Genomic DNA, 17,519 nt, shown 5'->3' with positions numbered 1-17,519 from the left:
TCTAGATCAAAAAGTACATTTGGCCTACAACTACACTCCATGTACTCTTTTGTCAGATTGTATTATTATTATTATTATTATTATTATTATTATTATTATTATTATTATTATTATTATTATTATTATTATTATTGGAATGACTAAGGAGATTGTTCCAAATGTTTATGTATATGTGCATTTGTATTGAAGGGATGATAACAACCCTGAGACTTCAAGTTGTACCCCAGATTAAATTCATGATATTCACCTGAGGACAGTTAAAGAATAAATATGCGCAGCTTTGCTTTTGGAATTTCAGCACATGGATGAGTGATCTGGTACAGAACTGTTTTCAAAAACAGATTCTTTTAATAACTGGTTAAAGGGGGAAAAAAGCAGATACAAGGATTTATCAGACAAGACTCATCCCCAAAGGGATGTAAGAACTGTATCTTCTTTGTTCATAAATTATTTAGGGGTGACAGTGAGGAGGTTGAATTTGTGGATGGTACAGCTTATTTAACATGGTAAAAACAAAAGCCAACAACAAAGTGCTCCACATGCATTTTCAAACTCAGTTAATGGCCTTTAAGCTTGCAATTATATTGGTGGAAAGTGATGAACCAGAAAGAAATAATAATTGTTTATTTGGCTCTAATTGACAAAAAAATGGAGCTTAGATTAAGTTGGATATCTAAGTGAAATATTGGTCCCAATTTACAACACTAAAATGACTTTATTACTATCAATATTGCTTTACAAATACTACTTAGCATTATGTGGGTTATATTTAAAATTTGTGTAAGATTCACAGTTTCTTTCCCATTGACTCCACTGCTTCCTTTTTCACCAGTACATTTGTATTTATCAACCAGCTTAAGAAACACTCCATAGTTTTAACTCTCTGTACTCCACAGAACTTTGTACTTTAATACATTTTTTGTCTTTACAATGCTGGTGTTTCTAAGCAGACAAATATGGTTACTGATTTTGAATTGTCTCTAGCACCACCTAGTGTTTTATTTGTTAGATATTCCCAATTCTTTTCTTATTTCAATTCAAATCTATCCCAAATTGCAGATATTAAACATTACATTTTCTGGCTTATTAAAATATGTTAAAGATGAAATCCACGAAGTAGCATGAAAACAGTTTCTCCATTTATGAGGTATATAAGCATTTCTGCAAATCCATTTTCCCACCTCAGTGCAAGGGAATTGTAATGTCAACAACATTAACACCCCCCCCCCACGAAGAACATGAATCATTGGGCCAGAGAATATATGAAAAGAATTGAACATCCCAAACCAATTGCTCTCAAAATTAAGTGACAAGATTGGTACGAATGGAATTTATTTCTAGTTAGTACATTCAGGATTGTATCTTTAATGTTTTTGAATTGTGTAAGCTGCTTTTCCCCAGCCTGAGCAATTTCCGGATGTGTGATCTTTGATAATTAAAATTCTCAACCAGCACAGCACTGCTAAGACATCTAAAAGCTTAAGTACATAGCTCTGAAAAATGAAAAATGTCCAATTGTGGATGGGATGTTATTAGCATTTTTAGCTTATTGCGTATGACTCTCTCTCTCTCTTTCTATCATCTATCCTGTATGTCAGGATATCTTTTAAAACAGTTTCTTCTAAAAGTTGATAATTAGATATTTCAACTAATAATAATGAGGCATTGATTTGCAGGTGGATTTCACTAAACTGCTGAATTCCAGTTGTCAATAGAAAACAATGGCAAGTTGGAGAGGAGGTAAGGTCTTCACTAGAGGTTTAGACAATTAGTTCTCCCAGGAAAGGATTTATTCACTCAACATTATTTCAATGGCTTGGACGTACATATTGAAGCTCCAGTTATTGTTTTTATCCAGTCTCAATCAGTTTAAATTAAATGGTTGGAATTCATATGCTTCAAAATATATGATCTACTGAACAGAACATTTCTAGAAAATAAGTCCCCTGAGCTCTTGAAATTAAATATATAATCATAAATCATTTAAATTTTATAAAATGTGAGAAAAATAGGTCTAATTTATTTCTACAAGTCTCACTTTCAATATAGTAGTTCAGAAGTAAAATGGGGTTTTATAAATATTCCCAATATAATGTCACAGTTCTGGAGTTCTTATAATTGGGAATGCTTTCTGTGTAGAGGTAAAAGCTTATTAAGGTCAAAGAAAAGCTTTGTGTGGGCTTTGAATAAAAAAAAATGTTGAGTTCTAATGGAAGAAGGTGAAAGAATAGAAGATGGAATGTCAGCAGAGAACCGAAGCTGAAAATTTAGGAAAATTTCATATTTTCAATTACAATCTGGGATTCTATATCCAGTGCTTTTTTTGTAAAATAAAAAAGGTGCCGAAACTCACGTACAACTCCAGCTCCAGTCAAAAGCCCTTTATGGACCGGAGAACAGGGGGGAGAAACCACTTTAGGGAGCTTCCGAGGCGCAGAACACTACCTGGAAAAGATCTGTCTCCTCTGTGCCACGGTTCCTGCTGCCGCTCCGATCTGAGGCCAGGGGACGTATCCACAGCCCTCTGCACCCCGATCCGGACTCCGGAGGCTTAAAAAAACCCTCTGCTGCCAGGATTCATGTCCGCAGAGCAATTTTACAGCCCCCCTATGGTCTGATCTGGGCTCCAGAGGCCTTTTCTAAGCTTCTGGAGCCTGGATCCATGGGCGCAGAGCGATTTTGTGACCCCGCCATGGCCCAATCCAGGCTCCGGAGGCCGGGAAAAGATCTCCGGAGCCCAGATCTATGGCCGTGGAACGATTTTGCGGGCTGCCTGCAGTCCGATCCAGGCTCTGGAGGCCTTTTCTAAGCTTCTGGAGCCCAGATTGGGCTGCTGGGGGGGGCACAAAACTGCTCCGCGGCCATGGATCCGGGCAGAAGAGGTCTTTTCCAGGCCTCCAGAGCCCGGATTGGGCCACGGGGGGCTGTGGATGCATCCCCTGGCCTCAGATCAGAGTGGCAGCAGGAACCGCGGCAGAGAGGAGACAGACCTTTTCCAGGTGAGTCCTGCATGGCAGGAAGGGAGGGGTAAGCATGAGAGCATTAAGTGAACGCTCTTAACTCACTTGCACTGGCAGCTTAGAAGGAACCGGTTCTTCCATTTGAAAAAAGGTGCCAGAACACTGTTCTGTGCATTCTATGACAAAAAAGCACTGTCTACATCAATTACTATAACAATATATATTGGGAGAACCAGTAGGTCTGCTGGTTAAGACACCAGGCTAGAAGCCAGGAGACCATGAGTTTAAGTCTTGCCTTAGCCATGACAGACAGCTTGGTGACATTGGGCCATTTACTCTCTTTCAGCCCTACCCACCTCATAGGGTTGTTGTTGTAGGGAAAATAGGAGGAGGTAGGTGTGTTGGATATATTTGCTGCCTTGAGTTATTTGTAAAAATAATAATTATGGGATATAAATAAATATTAATGTAGATCCATACCCATATTGCATTAGAATGGTCTAATTAGTTTTGTATAGAAATTTTTAAAAATCCAGTACAGTATATATTTTATGTATGTTATTTCCTTAATCACAAATAATTTTGTAATCTTGTAGAAATAGATATCTGGATATTTGATTGCAATCAACTTTTGATTTTTGAGCTTGACTTTTATTACTTTTCAGTTAAATCTTTGAATAAATCTGCCCTCCCTGGGGTGGCCATTACACAGTTTATAGAAGATATTCCTAAAGGATACAGCACTCCTGACTTTGAGCGGAAACCAATTACTGTAACATTACAGGAAGGTGAGATTTCTTACGGATTTGTTACTTCTGTTCCTAATTTTCTAAATGAATAGCAATTCTTTTAACCAATTTATTGTGATCAATGTAAAAACTCCTGATAAATGCTAAATGCTTTGGTTTCTCCCTAATAACACATTTAAAGCATGGGGATCTTAAATGCTAGAAATGAAACAAGGTTTACTGTTGGCCTTATGCTATGCCCTTTGCTATGCTTTTCCCCATTCTGTTCTCTAAAAAATTGATTTATTTTTTATATTCACAATGGGATTTTAGAATTCGAGACTAATGTTCCATAGGGATTTTTTTATTATTATTTCTACTTCCCACTGAAAAGCAGCTTATACGTTTCTTGTTTCTTCTTTGATAGGTAAAAATGCCATTTTCAGAGCTGTGGTCAAAGGTGAACCAAAACCAAAGGTTTTATGGAAGTGCAGTAACAGGGAAATGGATGATTTTCAGAAATATCAAATATCCTTTAATCCTGGCACAAATGAATTTATCTTGCAGGTAATGTTTAGCTACCATATAGCTGTACATGCTATATATTTTCACTATTTAATTTTTAATAAAGTATATATTAGGGACTGTCAACTCTCATAAAGACTCATTTAATGTTGTAGATGAGATATTACAGATCTAATGAGATATTAAATATCTAATACCAAAGCCTGTTAGAACTTGGTAATTTAGCCAGATGATCAATTAAAATATCTGAGCAATAAAAGAGTGGATGAAATATCAATGAAAATTCAGAATATTATTAGAAATAGAAGTTGACCTACAGCAACACACCATGAAGTTATAGCAACACATATCAACCCTATTCTAGTACTTAGGCCTATCACTTAAAGTGGATCTTCCTTTTATTTCTTCTTGGGTCTGAATTTTTTTTTTAGTTTCTACTCCTTACCAAGGAATATATCACTAAGGAACATTTTCTAGTTGACAGTTCAGCACTATATTGTCTTTTTATTATCTCTTTTGATTGTTCAAGAACATCTGATCTCAAGAGCGGAAGTCTCTGCAGATTCAGATATAGGATCTCAGACCAGGACTACTTATTCAATTTGCTCTTAAGATCAAGCTTTAGTCTAGGGTTTTTTTTCAGTCTAAGGTTGAGAAACACTGGGCTAGGTTATCAATTTTTTGCTCTCAGTGGCATATTTTGCTGCCAGAAATCAGTATTGCATGGAGATCAAGCCTAATCTCTGTTAGATATATTAAATAGAATTTTGTATTTTAGATTTATAGCATAAAACAGTGTTAAAGTGGATGGACATACTTTATATATTACATTAATAGCTGTAAATTCTATTTATAGAAACAAGGGAAGGATAAGCATTTATTTTTTAAGGATGGATGGATGGATGGATGGGCAGACAGACAGACAGACAGAAAGAATGAATGAATTTCCCCAAGATTAGTAGTTCTACCTTTTTACTCAGGAAACAGAGGAGTGTGCAATATATTATACCAGTCTAAGAAACTGTAATTTTACTTATTGCCTGATTTCATTTTTTTCCCTTTGAAGATAAACAAAATTACTTCAGATGATGCTGATTTGTACCGTTGTATTGCTGTGAATGAGTATGGGGAAGCGACCTGTACTGCTGGTCTCAAAATTATAGAGGGTAATTAAATCATGTTAGCATGCTGCAATCTGTCTGAGCAATCTATCTGTGACATGGGGCTGAAATCAGGGGCAGCAACAGTATGCATGTGTATTTGTGTAAAAAATCAAAGATGTGGTCATTATTTTATGACCAAAGCCTCGTCCTTTTTTTACATTGCCTACCATCACATGTTGCCTATTCATAAACTAAACTCACTATTTAACATCCTTGTAAGTTGTCTAAAATGTTGTTTCCTATAAATGATCAGATGTTTTAATACAAGTCATGTATATTTACCTCACTGAAAACTGTGTAAGTGCTAACTATAATCACTATAAATTCCGCATAGCCTGATTATGTTGTGTGTATTCCTACCCTGGTATTGTTAATTAAGGATTCTTGTTTTGTCTTACTATCTATTCCTTTTCTTTTATCTCTTATCAAAATGGGTCAGTAGACTTCAAGAAGAAAACACTGTTTCCTGTTACACAACAGGCAGGTGAGTTGCTATAAATGTTATAAAAAATCATAATAGTGGTAATCTAGAAGGTCAAACCCAGGTCTTTAGTGACTGCTTTGCAATTTTGAATCACTTTAAAGTTTTAGTAAGTTTTACATTATAACTGTTTAAATATGATTTCGAAAAAGCACCTTTTTTACTTCATGCATATAGCACATCTCTGCTGTTCACTAAGGGATTCTGACTTTTTGCTTGCTGGGAAATTCTGGGAGTTGAAGTCCACACATCTTAAAAATACTATTTTAGCTTCACATGGAGATACAAAGCACTTTGAAATCATTTTTAAGGCTTGCACATTTCTTGTGATGTAAGCTAAATTTTCATGCTAGTGTTTAAAATCTTTTATAGATTTAAAGAAAGAGATTCAAGACTTCAGAAAAACATTAAAGAAACGGTGAGCTTTCCAACAATGGCTTATGTTAAATAGCTGTAATTTTGTTTTGTTATATGCTGGCAATAATAGTACAACAATGGCAGACAGAAGTTCCAATTCCAGTAAATTAAATTGTATATAAATTTTTGCAAAGTATATGAAACTTGTCTAATGGATTTGCATGTGTTTCCAAAGAGAGGTAATGATAAAAAGTAGCCCTCCAAAATTTTCCCTCATATGCTTCTTCCACAATTACATGACAAATTTTAGGTCTCTTGCAATTCATGTACAGTCTGGGTTTATCTTTTGGGAATTAACCTGTAGAACACCTCCAATTGCTCCAAAGAAAAAAATGGATATGGGACAGATTGCAGAAATATTGCTAAATGCAGAGAAGAAAGATTATGAGAAGATTTGCTTAGAGTATGGAGTTGTTGATTTCCGTGGAATGCTGAGAAAACTTCAGGAAATGAAGAAAGAGAGAGAGGATAAGCAAGCTGAAGTAAGACCATTTTGCTTTATATCCTGGGACTTGATTGGATAAATATTCAATACATGTTAATTAATATATTAACAGAATGCAAACTTTCATTGCATTTTAAGGACAAAGTAACCATTAATCATTAAAAAAGGATCCTGCCACAAGTCCTGGATCTATTTCCACGGTGTATCCCACTGAGAAATAATTGTCTTCACATCTTCAAATGGTGCTTATCACAAACATTTTTTCCCTTTGACACAATGAATTTCTTCTATTTTGGTAGTGCAAATATTGTATATAAAATGTTATATAATGTCTCAGATGATTTACAGTATCTGTTTTTTCTTCTTACAGTATGTGTACAGTATTGCAAATCTGAAGCATCTGAAAGTCAATAAAGAAAAAAGAAATGCTTCATTTGACCTAGAGATGGACATGAAAAATCCAGAGAGCAGAATTTGTCTCTACAAAGTAAGGAAGGAAGGATAGGGATTCGGCTAAATCAACAAGTGAACTTTATGAGAGAAAGCCATGGCTGAACTGGAACTAAACAGCTATGGAAAGAAGCAGATTAACACTTCATTTGACAATAGCAATTTTATCTCAGGAATAACATTGCCAGTATGGTTTTATATATAGTCTTCCTTTATGGTAGTATAGGTAAAGGTAAAGGTTACCCCACACATGCATGCTAGTCGTTTCCAACTCTAGGGGCTGGTAGTCATCTCCGTTTCAAAGCTGAAGAGCCAGCGTTTGTCCGAAGACGTCTCCGTGGTCATGTGGCCGGCATGACTAGATGCCAAAGGCGCACAGAACGCTGTTACCTTCCCACCGTAGTGGTCCCTATTTTTCTACTTGCATTTTTACGTGCTTTTGAACTGCTAGGTTGGCAGAAGCTGGGACAAGTAACAGGCGCTCACTCTGTTACGCGGCACTTGGGATTCGACCTGCCAAACTGCCGATCTTCTGATCGACAAGCTCAGCGTCCTAACCCACTGAGCCACCACGTCCCTTATGGTAGTATATAAAATACTAATTTATTTATTTATTTATTTATTTATTTATTTATTTATTTATTTATTTATTTATTTATTTATTTATTTATTTATTTATGGGACTTATATGCTGCCCTATCTCCCGAAGGACTCAGGGCGGCTAACAACAATAAAAATACAATAATACGAAAGTTAAAAAAGAATTAAACTAGCAGCCCCAATAATAAGTTAAAAACATTTTAAAAATCCCTGACAGTCCAGGTCAGCCTGATGGAAAAGGAATTTTTTAAGGCCGCAGCGAAAGGACCGGAGATCCGGGGCCATCCGGAGCTCAAGGGGAAGTTGGTTCCACAGGGCTGGCGCTCCCACAGAGAAGGCCCTCCCCCTGGGGGTCACCAGCTGACATTGTCTAGCCGACGGCACCCTGAGGAGGCCCTCCTTGTGTGAGCGCACTGGGCGATGGGAAGTCGTTCCCAGCAGTAGACGGTCCTGCAAATATCCCAGGCCTAGGCCATGTAGGGCTTTAAAGGTAAGTACCAACATCTTAAATCTCACCTGGAGAACATTTTTTAAAAATATTAGGAGAACAGTTTTAAAAAATGAATGAAGGTGATAGAGAAAGAGATAAATGAGTAGAAGAAAGAAGGAAGAAGATAAATAGCAAGGATAAAATTCAGCAGAGCAGCAGCCCTTCCAAATGGTAGGATAATGGTTAGTTCTCATGGGCGCAATAGCAATCTGATTCTTGAGTCTTTTGTACTTTCATTCATTCATTTCTTTTCAATAGCAGTCTTTTGTTCTTCTTAGCAATGTAAATTGACTACTGTTCATCCCTAAACAAGTTATTGTTTTAGGAAGAAAACCTCTACTGGTAGATTTGACCAATTCAGATATGGCTAATAACAAATTAGGGCCTACTTTGTTTTTCTTAAAGTGACTATAATTCAAATTTATAAATTCAGATTTATTTTACAAGGATGTAGCTTTGCCTGTTTATTTGTTCTCTCATCTTACTTCTAGGATGGCCAGAAGATCAGTTTTGGAGTTAATGATGACAACTTAAAGCACCACCTACAGCAAGAGGGCAAAAACTATCATTTTACCATCAATGATCTGCAGCTAGACGATGCTGGCATTTATCAGATCAAAGTAGAAGATGTAGATATCTTCTCCACTGAACTGGAAGCAGAAAGTAAGGCTTCCTGATCAAAGGCACAAATGGGTGTGCATTTGTTTCATAACAAATGAAATACCAGGCAAACTAGGATTAATTCATTTCATTTGTTACTAGTGAAGAAATAAATGCTAAAGATGTAGATAAATTTGAAATACCATATATTCATTTGTTGCTCACATTTAGCATTCATTTTCTCAGACTGAAATTACGATGGGTGAGAAATAGGAAGGAACATGTCATATTTTAATTATGACAGGGGGAGTCTAGAAAGAGCAAGAGAACCAGGTACTCTAAAACTACCAGAAAATGACAGAGGACAGGCTTTTTGTTCTGTTCTTGTTTTATTTTTAAATCTGATTCAAATAAACTTATAAAACAATCAAATAGTCTTCTGAGTCAGGCTTTGTTCCTGATTTCATGAAAAAAAATTACAATAAGAAAGCCATTTGCATTTGCCATTTCTGCTTTCTATAACTTTTATACATATTTTCTATAAACTTCCCAGTCTAGCTAGAGCCTTGTGGTTTTCTGGCAGTCAACCATTTAGTTCCTAAGCTGGTAAGAACCTGCTTAGCTTTTTCTATCAGCCACAGTTGGATTCCAAAGAGCTCACTAAAAATGCAGGATACCATTACTTAAATTAAAAGATTCTTAAAATCTTACTTGCATTGCTCTTTATATTTCCAAAGCACTTTTTTGGATGTCCACATTTCTGGAACAGCTGTTGGTAAAGATCATGTAACATCCACCCTTCAGTATAACAAAGAAGCTAGCAAAACTTCAAAGCCTATCAAAAAGCAGTGGCATTTTCATATTAAAAATCATATACCAATTCTTTTTCTACCCCTGTTTATATTCACTATCATAAATGTAGGAAAAAATAATGCCAAATTGTGAGATTGCTAATACTTCTAGATTTCCATTCAATCACATCCAAGATCACACCTGGAATACTGCAGCAAATTTTGGTCTCCATATCACAAAAAAGATGTTGAGAGTTTGGAAAAAATTCAGAGAAGAGCAACTAAGATGATAAAAGGCCGGGAGACTAAAATATACAAAGAATGCCTACAGGACTTGGGTTTGGCTAGTCTAAAGAAAAGAAGAAATGGGGGAGACATGATAGCAGTATTCCAGTATTGGAGGGGCTGCCACAAAGAAGAGGGGGTCACGTTATTCACCAAAGCACCAGAGGGCAGGACAAAAAACAATGGTTGGAAACTGATCAAAGAGAGAAGCAACCTGGAATTAAGGAGAAACTTCCTGATAGTGAGGACAATTAGCCATGGGAATAGCTTGGCCCCAGAAATCATGGGCACTCCATCACTGGATATTTTAAAGAAGAGGCTAGACCAGGGGTAGGCAACCTCGGCTCTTTTATGACTCATGGAGTCCATGAGTCATAAAAGAGCCAAGGTTGCCTACCCCTGGGCTAGTCCGTCACTTGTCTGAGATGGTATAGGTTCTCCTGCTTGAGCAGGGGGCTGTACTAAAAGTCCCATCCAGCTCTATTTGGAGACTGCCTGGACAAGTCCCTGCAGATTTCTTGGTAAAGATTTTGAGAAGTGGTTTACCATTGCCTCCTTTCTAGAGCGGAGAGAGAGTGACTGGTCCAAGATCACCCAGTTTTGTGCCTTAAGGCAGGCCTAGATTCATCTGACTACTACACTAAACTGCCTCTCAGGTTTACATATTATACTGTATTATATAAGAGTGAAGTTTGCTTACACAACTGTGAAGAAAACCTGCATTTTCCCAACTTTATTATGTGTAGTTTAAAAAAGTGGTCTTAAAGATATTGATTTTTCTCATTTCCCTCCTAAAATTTGGCATGTTTCACATTGTGGAAAGAACATATAGAGGTCTAGATTTAAACATTCAACTTTGTTTTCCACTGAAAGCAGAAAACAAGATGCTGAAAATGAATAATGAATAATAATGAAAATGAATGTAATTTTAACAAATGAATAATTCTATGAATGATAATTTAATACAAGAATAAATAGAAAAGTAATTTTGCACAACTCGTGTGTAATCAAATGTATGTGATCCTCTGCATGTAACTTGGAAAGAAATCCCACTGTCTTTAATGCCAGAATTGTAGGAAGCATAATATTGTAGCATGAATGGCATTAAAGTGAACAATTAAAGGATTCAAGCCAAGGTTTTATAGTATCCTTATATATTAGCTCTTTAAGTAATATATTATGAAAAATGTCAGATTAATAAGATATGTACATGCAATAAGCATGCCTTTTCAAAGAAAATAATAAGTATAGATCCCAAATGTATAATTTACTATGCACAAAATCAACACTGAAATGCCTCAGAATAAGGCAATATGAAATAACCCTCAATCTCATAAATGAATCCTACATTTACAGAAAGCTGTTGTATAAATTGGGAATTTAGAATTAGGACAGAAAAGACTGGTTTCAGTCAATTTCTTCTTGCATCGATGTGGATATTTTTCTCAAAATGTGAGCCTAAAGCCTTTTTATACATTTTAATATATTGTGCAATTGAAATTTGAGTAACTCACCTTCTTAATATAATATTTGAAGGATATAACAATATGCTTCCAATTTAAAATGTAAAAATGAGACAAAACATTGTAATTGTTTTTGTGCTGGAAATTCTGATTGTAGGCAAAATGAATTTTGAAAATACTTTTGAAATAATGAATGTATGCTGATATTTTGTTAACATTATCGGGAAGACATTTTCAACTAAATATTAGTTGAGAAAACCTACATTATAAATTTGATTATTCTCAGCTAAATTTGAAAAGTGGATAAGTAGCCCTCATCCATTGGTAAATGAAATCAATATTTGCCATGCTTTTTCCACCTACAAGTTTCTTCTGCTTCACATTTTGAATTTGTTGTATGTCTATTTCCAATTAATTCATTATTTCAGACATTCCTATAAACTGTTGTTCTCTACCTAGTGAGAATGAAGTGCCACCAGAAAGAAAATGCTATTTTCTATGGAGCCTATATCAGTTAGAATCAAATGACAATTATGATATCTCAATCTTGAATGATGACCTTATTTACTATCTAGGCATTAAAAACATCCAGTCCTCTGATAAAGAGACTTACACCATTGACACTGGAAGCTGTTCTTCAAGTACTTGGCTTGAAGTAAAATGTGAGTGATGTTCTAATCTTGAATTGTTACAACATAACCCTGCAGATGTACCCCTTTCTCTTCTAATAACATCTAACAGTGCTATATTCAAGATCTCATTGAGAAATGTCTAATTATGGGTTGCAAAGATTTAAATGAGGAAATACTGGAAAAAGTTTTAAGGTTCCCCAGTTAGATGACTTCTTCCAGGTACTCAAATGGTAACATTTGCTTAGGAATTGTTGTCCAGAGTGCTTTGCAAACATTATTAATGTACTAGTCTTAAATAATTTTTTACTTTGAAGGATTTCAAAGAATATGCTTCTAAAAATATAAAAATAATCACAATTTGCATGATGTAGTGCAATGTTTCCAGCAGTACTGGAATCATTATATATCCCTAAACTATCTGAATGTGGAAACTCTATTGTAAAACTGATAGCTGTGGTTACTTTTAAAACAATATTAATTAATGTAAACCATTCATGTAACATAGAAACTATAATGTCTTGCAGTTTGAAGATCTGTGTTTATAATAATAGTTATTTTGCTACCATATAAATGCTGTTTATAAATGAGGTGTTTATAAATGCTAAATTGGCTATTATAAATTACAAGAAATAAATGGCTTTGCCATTTCAATTTAACCATCAGTATATTTGTAATACAGCTTCTAAAGAAAAGAGAAAGCAATCTGAAGAGGACAGTAGTGATAAAGATGGACAATGGAGCAAACCATTAGATGAAGAGCATGCTAAGAAACTTCACCAAGGAGAAAGGCAGAAAGATCAAGATCTCCTTGCAGACTTCAGCATGGGCAAAGATGCCCAGTATGGGAATGGCCAAGTTAGCAATATAGAGCTTTATAGCAGCCTGGAAAAAGATGGATCTTTGAGAAGTGATGAGAAGATAGGATTTGATCAGAATGCAGTGTTAGATAGAAATATCAGAGGAATAGATAGTTTGATTAGCAAGACCTCCCAATATGGGAAAAATGCAATGTTAGCTTTCAACACTGGACCTGAAGGTACAAATGGATGGCAAAATTCAGAAGGACAAGTTTTCACACTTAATGGAGCAGATCCTGCAGACAGATTTAACAGAGGATCAGTGTTGGGATTCCAAGATTCCATTTTAGGCACTGCAAAGGTCAATAGCAATCAGCACATTGTGGGATACAATGCTGTCTCTGGAGTTGGATTTGACATACCAAGAAAGATGGAAGGACTTTGTGGCAAGGAGGTTATATTGGGTGATTCTGATCAATCAGGAGTCAGGCTTGACAGTAACGGAAGTCTCTGTATTAAAGATGGTGGGTTAAATGGTGCAGATATGCTTTATTTCAAAGATAATAAGCTCTCAGAGGTTGGAGATGGAAGTAGACCTTACAGAGATGATTGTGTAACAGCTGAGTTTGATATAACAGGAGGTGATATAGGAGTTGCAGGGAAAATGTATGACAAAGATGATCATTTAGGGGAAGCCAGGTGTCTTAATCCTGAGCTTGATGGCACGAAAAGTGGCAGTGGCAATAATGATATGGCATATGGAATTGGTAATGGTGGAACAATAAGTCAGATTTATGTCAATGATGTAGTGGTAGCTGAATCTGAGGTGGTGGCTAGATTTCCTAGTGCTGGAGGGATAGTTGTGTATAGTGGGATAAAAGGAATGTCAACTGAATCAGGCACTGATAGACATAATGATGCTGAAAGACTAAGAAGGCTGTATAGCAAGGATGATATGATAGTTGATGCTGGTGTCTGCATAAGTGGCAAGAAGGATGTACTAAAAGGACCTGTTAGACCTGATGGTGGATATTATAATATGGATGTTGTACTACAAGGAGATAGGGCCGCAAGCATAAGCAGTCTTTATTGTGAACATTGTACACTTGATGGAACTGTTGCTGGGGGACCTTACACTATTAGAAACATCAATGAACAGCATGGCAAAGAAGTTGAAATAAATGGAGCTGATGCTAGAAGCATCAGTGGACTTTATGATGCGAAACTAGGACTAAATATTAAAGATGGTAAGCTAGGGAGAACAGAAGGACCTAGTGAACACTGTGGCAAGGATGGCATGCTAGGTGAAATAGACACTAATATAGGTGGTAGTGCTGATGGAATAAATACAGTGTATGGTAAGGGTGTCCTGCTAGATGAAATTGGAGCTAATGAATATGGTAATACTGTGAATATCATAGCAATCAATAACAAGAATGGAATACCAAATAAAGCAAGCAACTGTGGAGCTGATAGTCCTAGTGGACATGATATGCTATATGGCAAAGGTTTTGGTGATGCTAAGGATGCTGATAGATTCTACAGAAAGGTTGCTATACAAAATAAAGCAGATACTGCTGGACTGTCTGGCCAGAGTATTATGTCATGTGGATTTTATTCAGATGGTGGTGATGGTGTTAGGGAAATTGATGGATACTGTGTGAAAGGTGATATATTGGGGAAAGTAGGTCCTAGTGGATTTGGAATCTTTGACAGAAATAGTATGGTAATTGGTACTGTTGATGATAAACTTAGCAGTGGTGAAAGATTAGCTAGCAAAGCTAATGTTAATGGAGAAACAACTAGAATGTATGATAAGAATGGAATGTCAAATGGATTTGTTAAACTTGGAGAAGTTTCTGGACTCTATGATAAAGATGGCATGCTAAGTGGAATTGGTGCTAGTGGACCCATTGGAGCTGGAAGCACTGCTGTATTTTATAGCAAGAACAGCATGCCAAATGATACAAGTACTGCTAGACTTGTATCTATTGAGAAAGAAAATGGATTTAGAATGGGTGATACATTGAATGGAGTCTGTTCTGGGAGTAAATTCAATGGCAAGGGTGATATTCCTGGTATAGGCAGGAGAGAAGTTGATTCTAAAGGCACGGATGAATCTTATGATAAGGATGGCATACCAAGTAAAACATGCACTATTGGATATCATGGCTCAGTAATACATAGTCTACATGACAAGGATGGTATCGAGAGTTTACCATTAAATGCAGGCACTAATAAATCCGGTGGCATTGGTAATGTAGATGGAAACTATGGCAAAGACAAAATGCCAAATGTAGTAGACATTTGTGGACTTGGCGGTGTTGGGACAGTAGGTGGACATAATATTTTATGTAGAGGAGGCCCAACTGGATATGTTGTTATTGGTAGGATTTATGACAAAGACAGTGTATTTAATCGATTTGGAGTTGGAAATATTGAGGGTGCAGGTGAATCTCTTTGCACAGCAGGAGGAAAAGGCACTGGATTCTGTGAAAGAAATGATGTATCAAAAAAAGAGATCTTAAATAAACCTGATGGTGCTACTATTGTAAGTGGACTTTATGGAAAAAATGGTTACCTCATTGGAAATGGTATAGCTGGAGGATTAGATGGGCTTTATGGCAAGAATGGCGAGCCAGGAAGTAGAAACATTAGTGGTATAAGGGGAATAAGTGGGTCATATGGGAAGGATGGTGCATTATCTAGCACAATTGCTGATGAGGTGGGATTTAATAATGAAAGAAATTTCCATTATCACTATAATGAAGATGTCATACATTGTGGAGATAGTATAGGAGTTAGAGATGCTAAAGAATCACTACATGAGAAAAAGTCAGAAATACTTGTTGAAGAGTTCCTGAGCTATGACCAGGCTTCTGGCCTTTATGATGCTGTATCTCATGCTGGTGACAAAAGAAGGCAGCTGTCTGATTTAGAGGCCAGTGGATCTACACCAGCTGATCTTTCGAGGAAAGGGAGAAGAGAAAAACTGCTTGAAGAGAACTTGAGAGGTATTTATATATTTATGAATGAGTTCTTGTATTCTTTTTTCAAAGTGTGTTTTAATATGCCTTTGTAACACGTTGTGTAGTATTTTTTTTTAAAAAAACATCTTTTTAAAATGAGTGTTTCTGTCTCTTGGCTATTCAGAACCACTTTGCCATTTGCATCAGGGTTTATTTGATGTCCATGCTCAGAGAGGAAAACCAACTGAGTTGTCTTGCCGTCTCAACAATGATCAGGTTAAGGGAACTTGGTTTAAAGATGGAGTGAAGGTATGATGTTGTTAACTTCTGATAAATGGACTCCTCATTTCACACACATTGTACCCAATAAAATTTTATTTGGAAATCAAATTGATTCTATTGGCAACAACAAACAAGTGTACTATTGTAATAATATGTAGTAATGTGAAACAAAGAAAAAAAACTAATTCATGTATTAATTCAATTTATATATCTGTCTATCTCACTTTTATATGACTCTAGGTGGCTTACAATAAAATAAATAAAATATACAATGTAAAAAAATATAAAGCCCATAGAGTCTAGGTATTATCAACCAATAATCCACACAGCCAGAAGAACAGGGCCTTAGGCTTGTTCAAGGCCTTATGAAAGCTGACATGGATAGGGCCAATCTAATCTCATCTTTTAATGTAATGTAATAATGTACTGACCTTCTAAAGGGCAGATGCCAAAGCATAAAAGTCTCTCCTTCTGGTCCTACCAGCTGACACTCTTTAGCTACCAGTACCAGGAATATACTCCTCCTGCCAGATCAGGTGGATAGAAACAATTGAGGAAAAATGGTCTTGTAAGTAACTGGTCCCAAGCCATGAAGGGGTTTAAAAATGGCTACCAGCACTTGGAATTGTACCCAGAAGCACCCCAAAAACAGCTTAGTACACAGAACTGATGCCAGTAAATGCTTGCACCACCGCTTTCTGCACCAGTTGAAGTTTCCAAATAGTTTTCAAGGGCAGTCCCATATAACGCACATTGCAGTAAACCAGTCTTGAGATGATAATTACATTCTTCTTCTACTAGGCTTCTTGTTGATTTGCAAAAAATAAAGAAAGAAAGAATAACATCAAACTTAAAACCAGAAAGCATAAATAAAATAAATCTAAAATAGGTATTTAAAATAACAGTGGAGCAGTTTCTTACTACCAATTTAAATTATAGTAACAAGAGAGAGTGTCTTAATTCATCCTGGGTGAAATTATGTAATATGTTTATTGCTACCCAAAAACTCCTGCCTGAAATATACACTATCTAATTTTAGTGAAAGAGCAGGACAAATAATTGCTTCCAAACATTATTGTCACACAGCTTCATGAGAGTTTTGCTCATTGTACAAATTATGGAGCTGAATTACCATCAACAAAAATACATATGTATTTTGATTGGAATATAATCTGAAGCAAGAAGAATTACCACAGTTGTGCAATGATTTTTTTTAAAAAAATGAGATCCTTGAATGACTGAATGAATGAATCTATTCCAAAATATTAATGTCTTTTACAAAAAAGATCAGTGAATTCTATCAATTTCTGAAAATTGTTTGTCTCATTGGTACATCTGTGAAATCTGAACAAGCAATTGTCTAACTTCAGGTTTCTTCGTATCTGTATCAAAGTTAGCTTTGAACCAGACTGAATGTTTTTTCAATGTTGCATATACCTTT

The 17,519-nt window shown here is 36.0% G+C and overlaps 1 protein-coding gene across 1 annotated transcript in view; it reads left to right on the top strand.

Moving 5' to 3' along the window:
• The first annotated feature begins 1,660 nt into the window (after positions 1 to 1,660).
• IGFN1 (immunoglobulin like and fibronectin type III domain containing 1) overlaps positions 1,661 to 17,519 on the top strand; it is a 29,276-nt gene continuing 13,417 nt past the window's right edge. The window contains exons 1-11 of the mRNA XM_081325441.1: positions 1,661 to 1,740; positions 3,626 to 3,748; positions 4,116 to 4,255; positions 5,280 to 5,379; positions 6,230 to 6,275; positions 6,579 to 6,756; positions 7,090 to 7,206; positions 8,751 to 8,922; positions 11,827 to 12,060; positions 12,710 to 15,841; positions 15,981 to 16,105. Of these exons, the coding sequence (XP_081181567.1) occupies positions 1,722 to 1,740; positions 3,626 to 3,748; positions 4,116 to 4,255; positions 5,280 to 5,379; positions 6,230 to 6,275; positions 6,579 to 6,756; positions 7,090 to 7,206; positions 8,751 to 8,922; positions 11,827 to 12,060; positions 12,710 to 15,841; positions 15,981 to 16,105 (4,386 nt within the window). The 5' untranslated portion in view covers positions 1,661 to 1,721. The remainder of the gene's footprint in view (positions 1,741 to 3,625; positions 3,749 to 4,115; positions 4,256 to 5,279; positions 5,380 to 6,229; positions 6,276 to 6,578; positions 6,757 to 7,089; positions 7,207 to 8,750; positions 8,923 to 11,826; positions 12,061 to 12,709; positions 15,842 to 15,980; positions 16,106 to 17,519) is intronic.

The sequence above is a fragment of the Vipera berus genome (assembly GCF_964194415.1).
Source record: "Vipera berus genome assembly, chromosome: 3".
NCBI classification, from domain to species: Eukaryota; Metazoa; Chordata; class Lepidosauria; order Squamata; family Viperidae; genus Vipera; species Vipera berus.
Note: the sequence above shows the minus strand (reverse complement) of the source record. Positions and strands in the feature narration are given on the sequence as shown.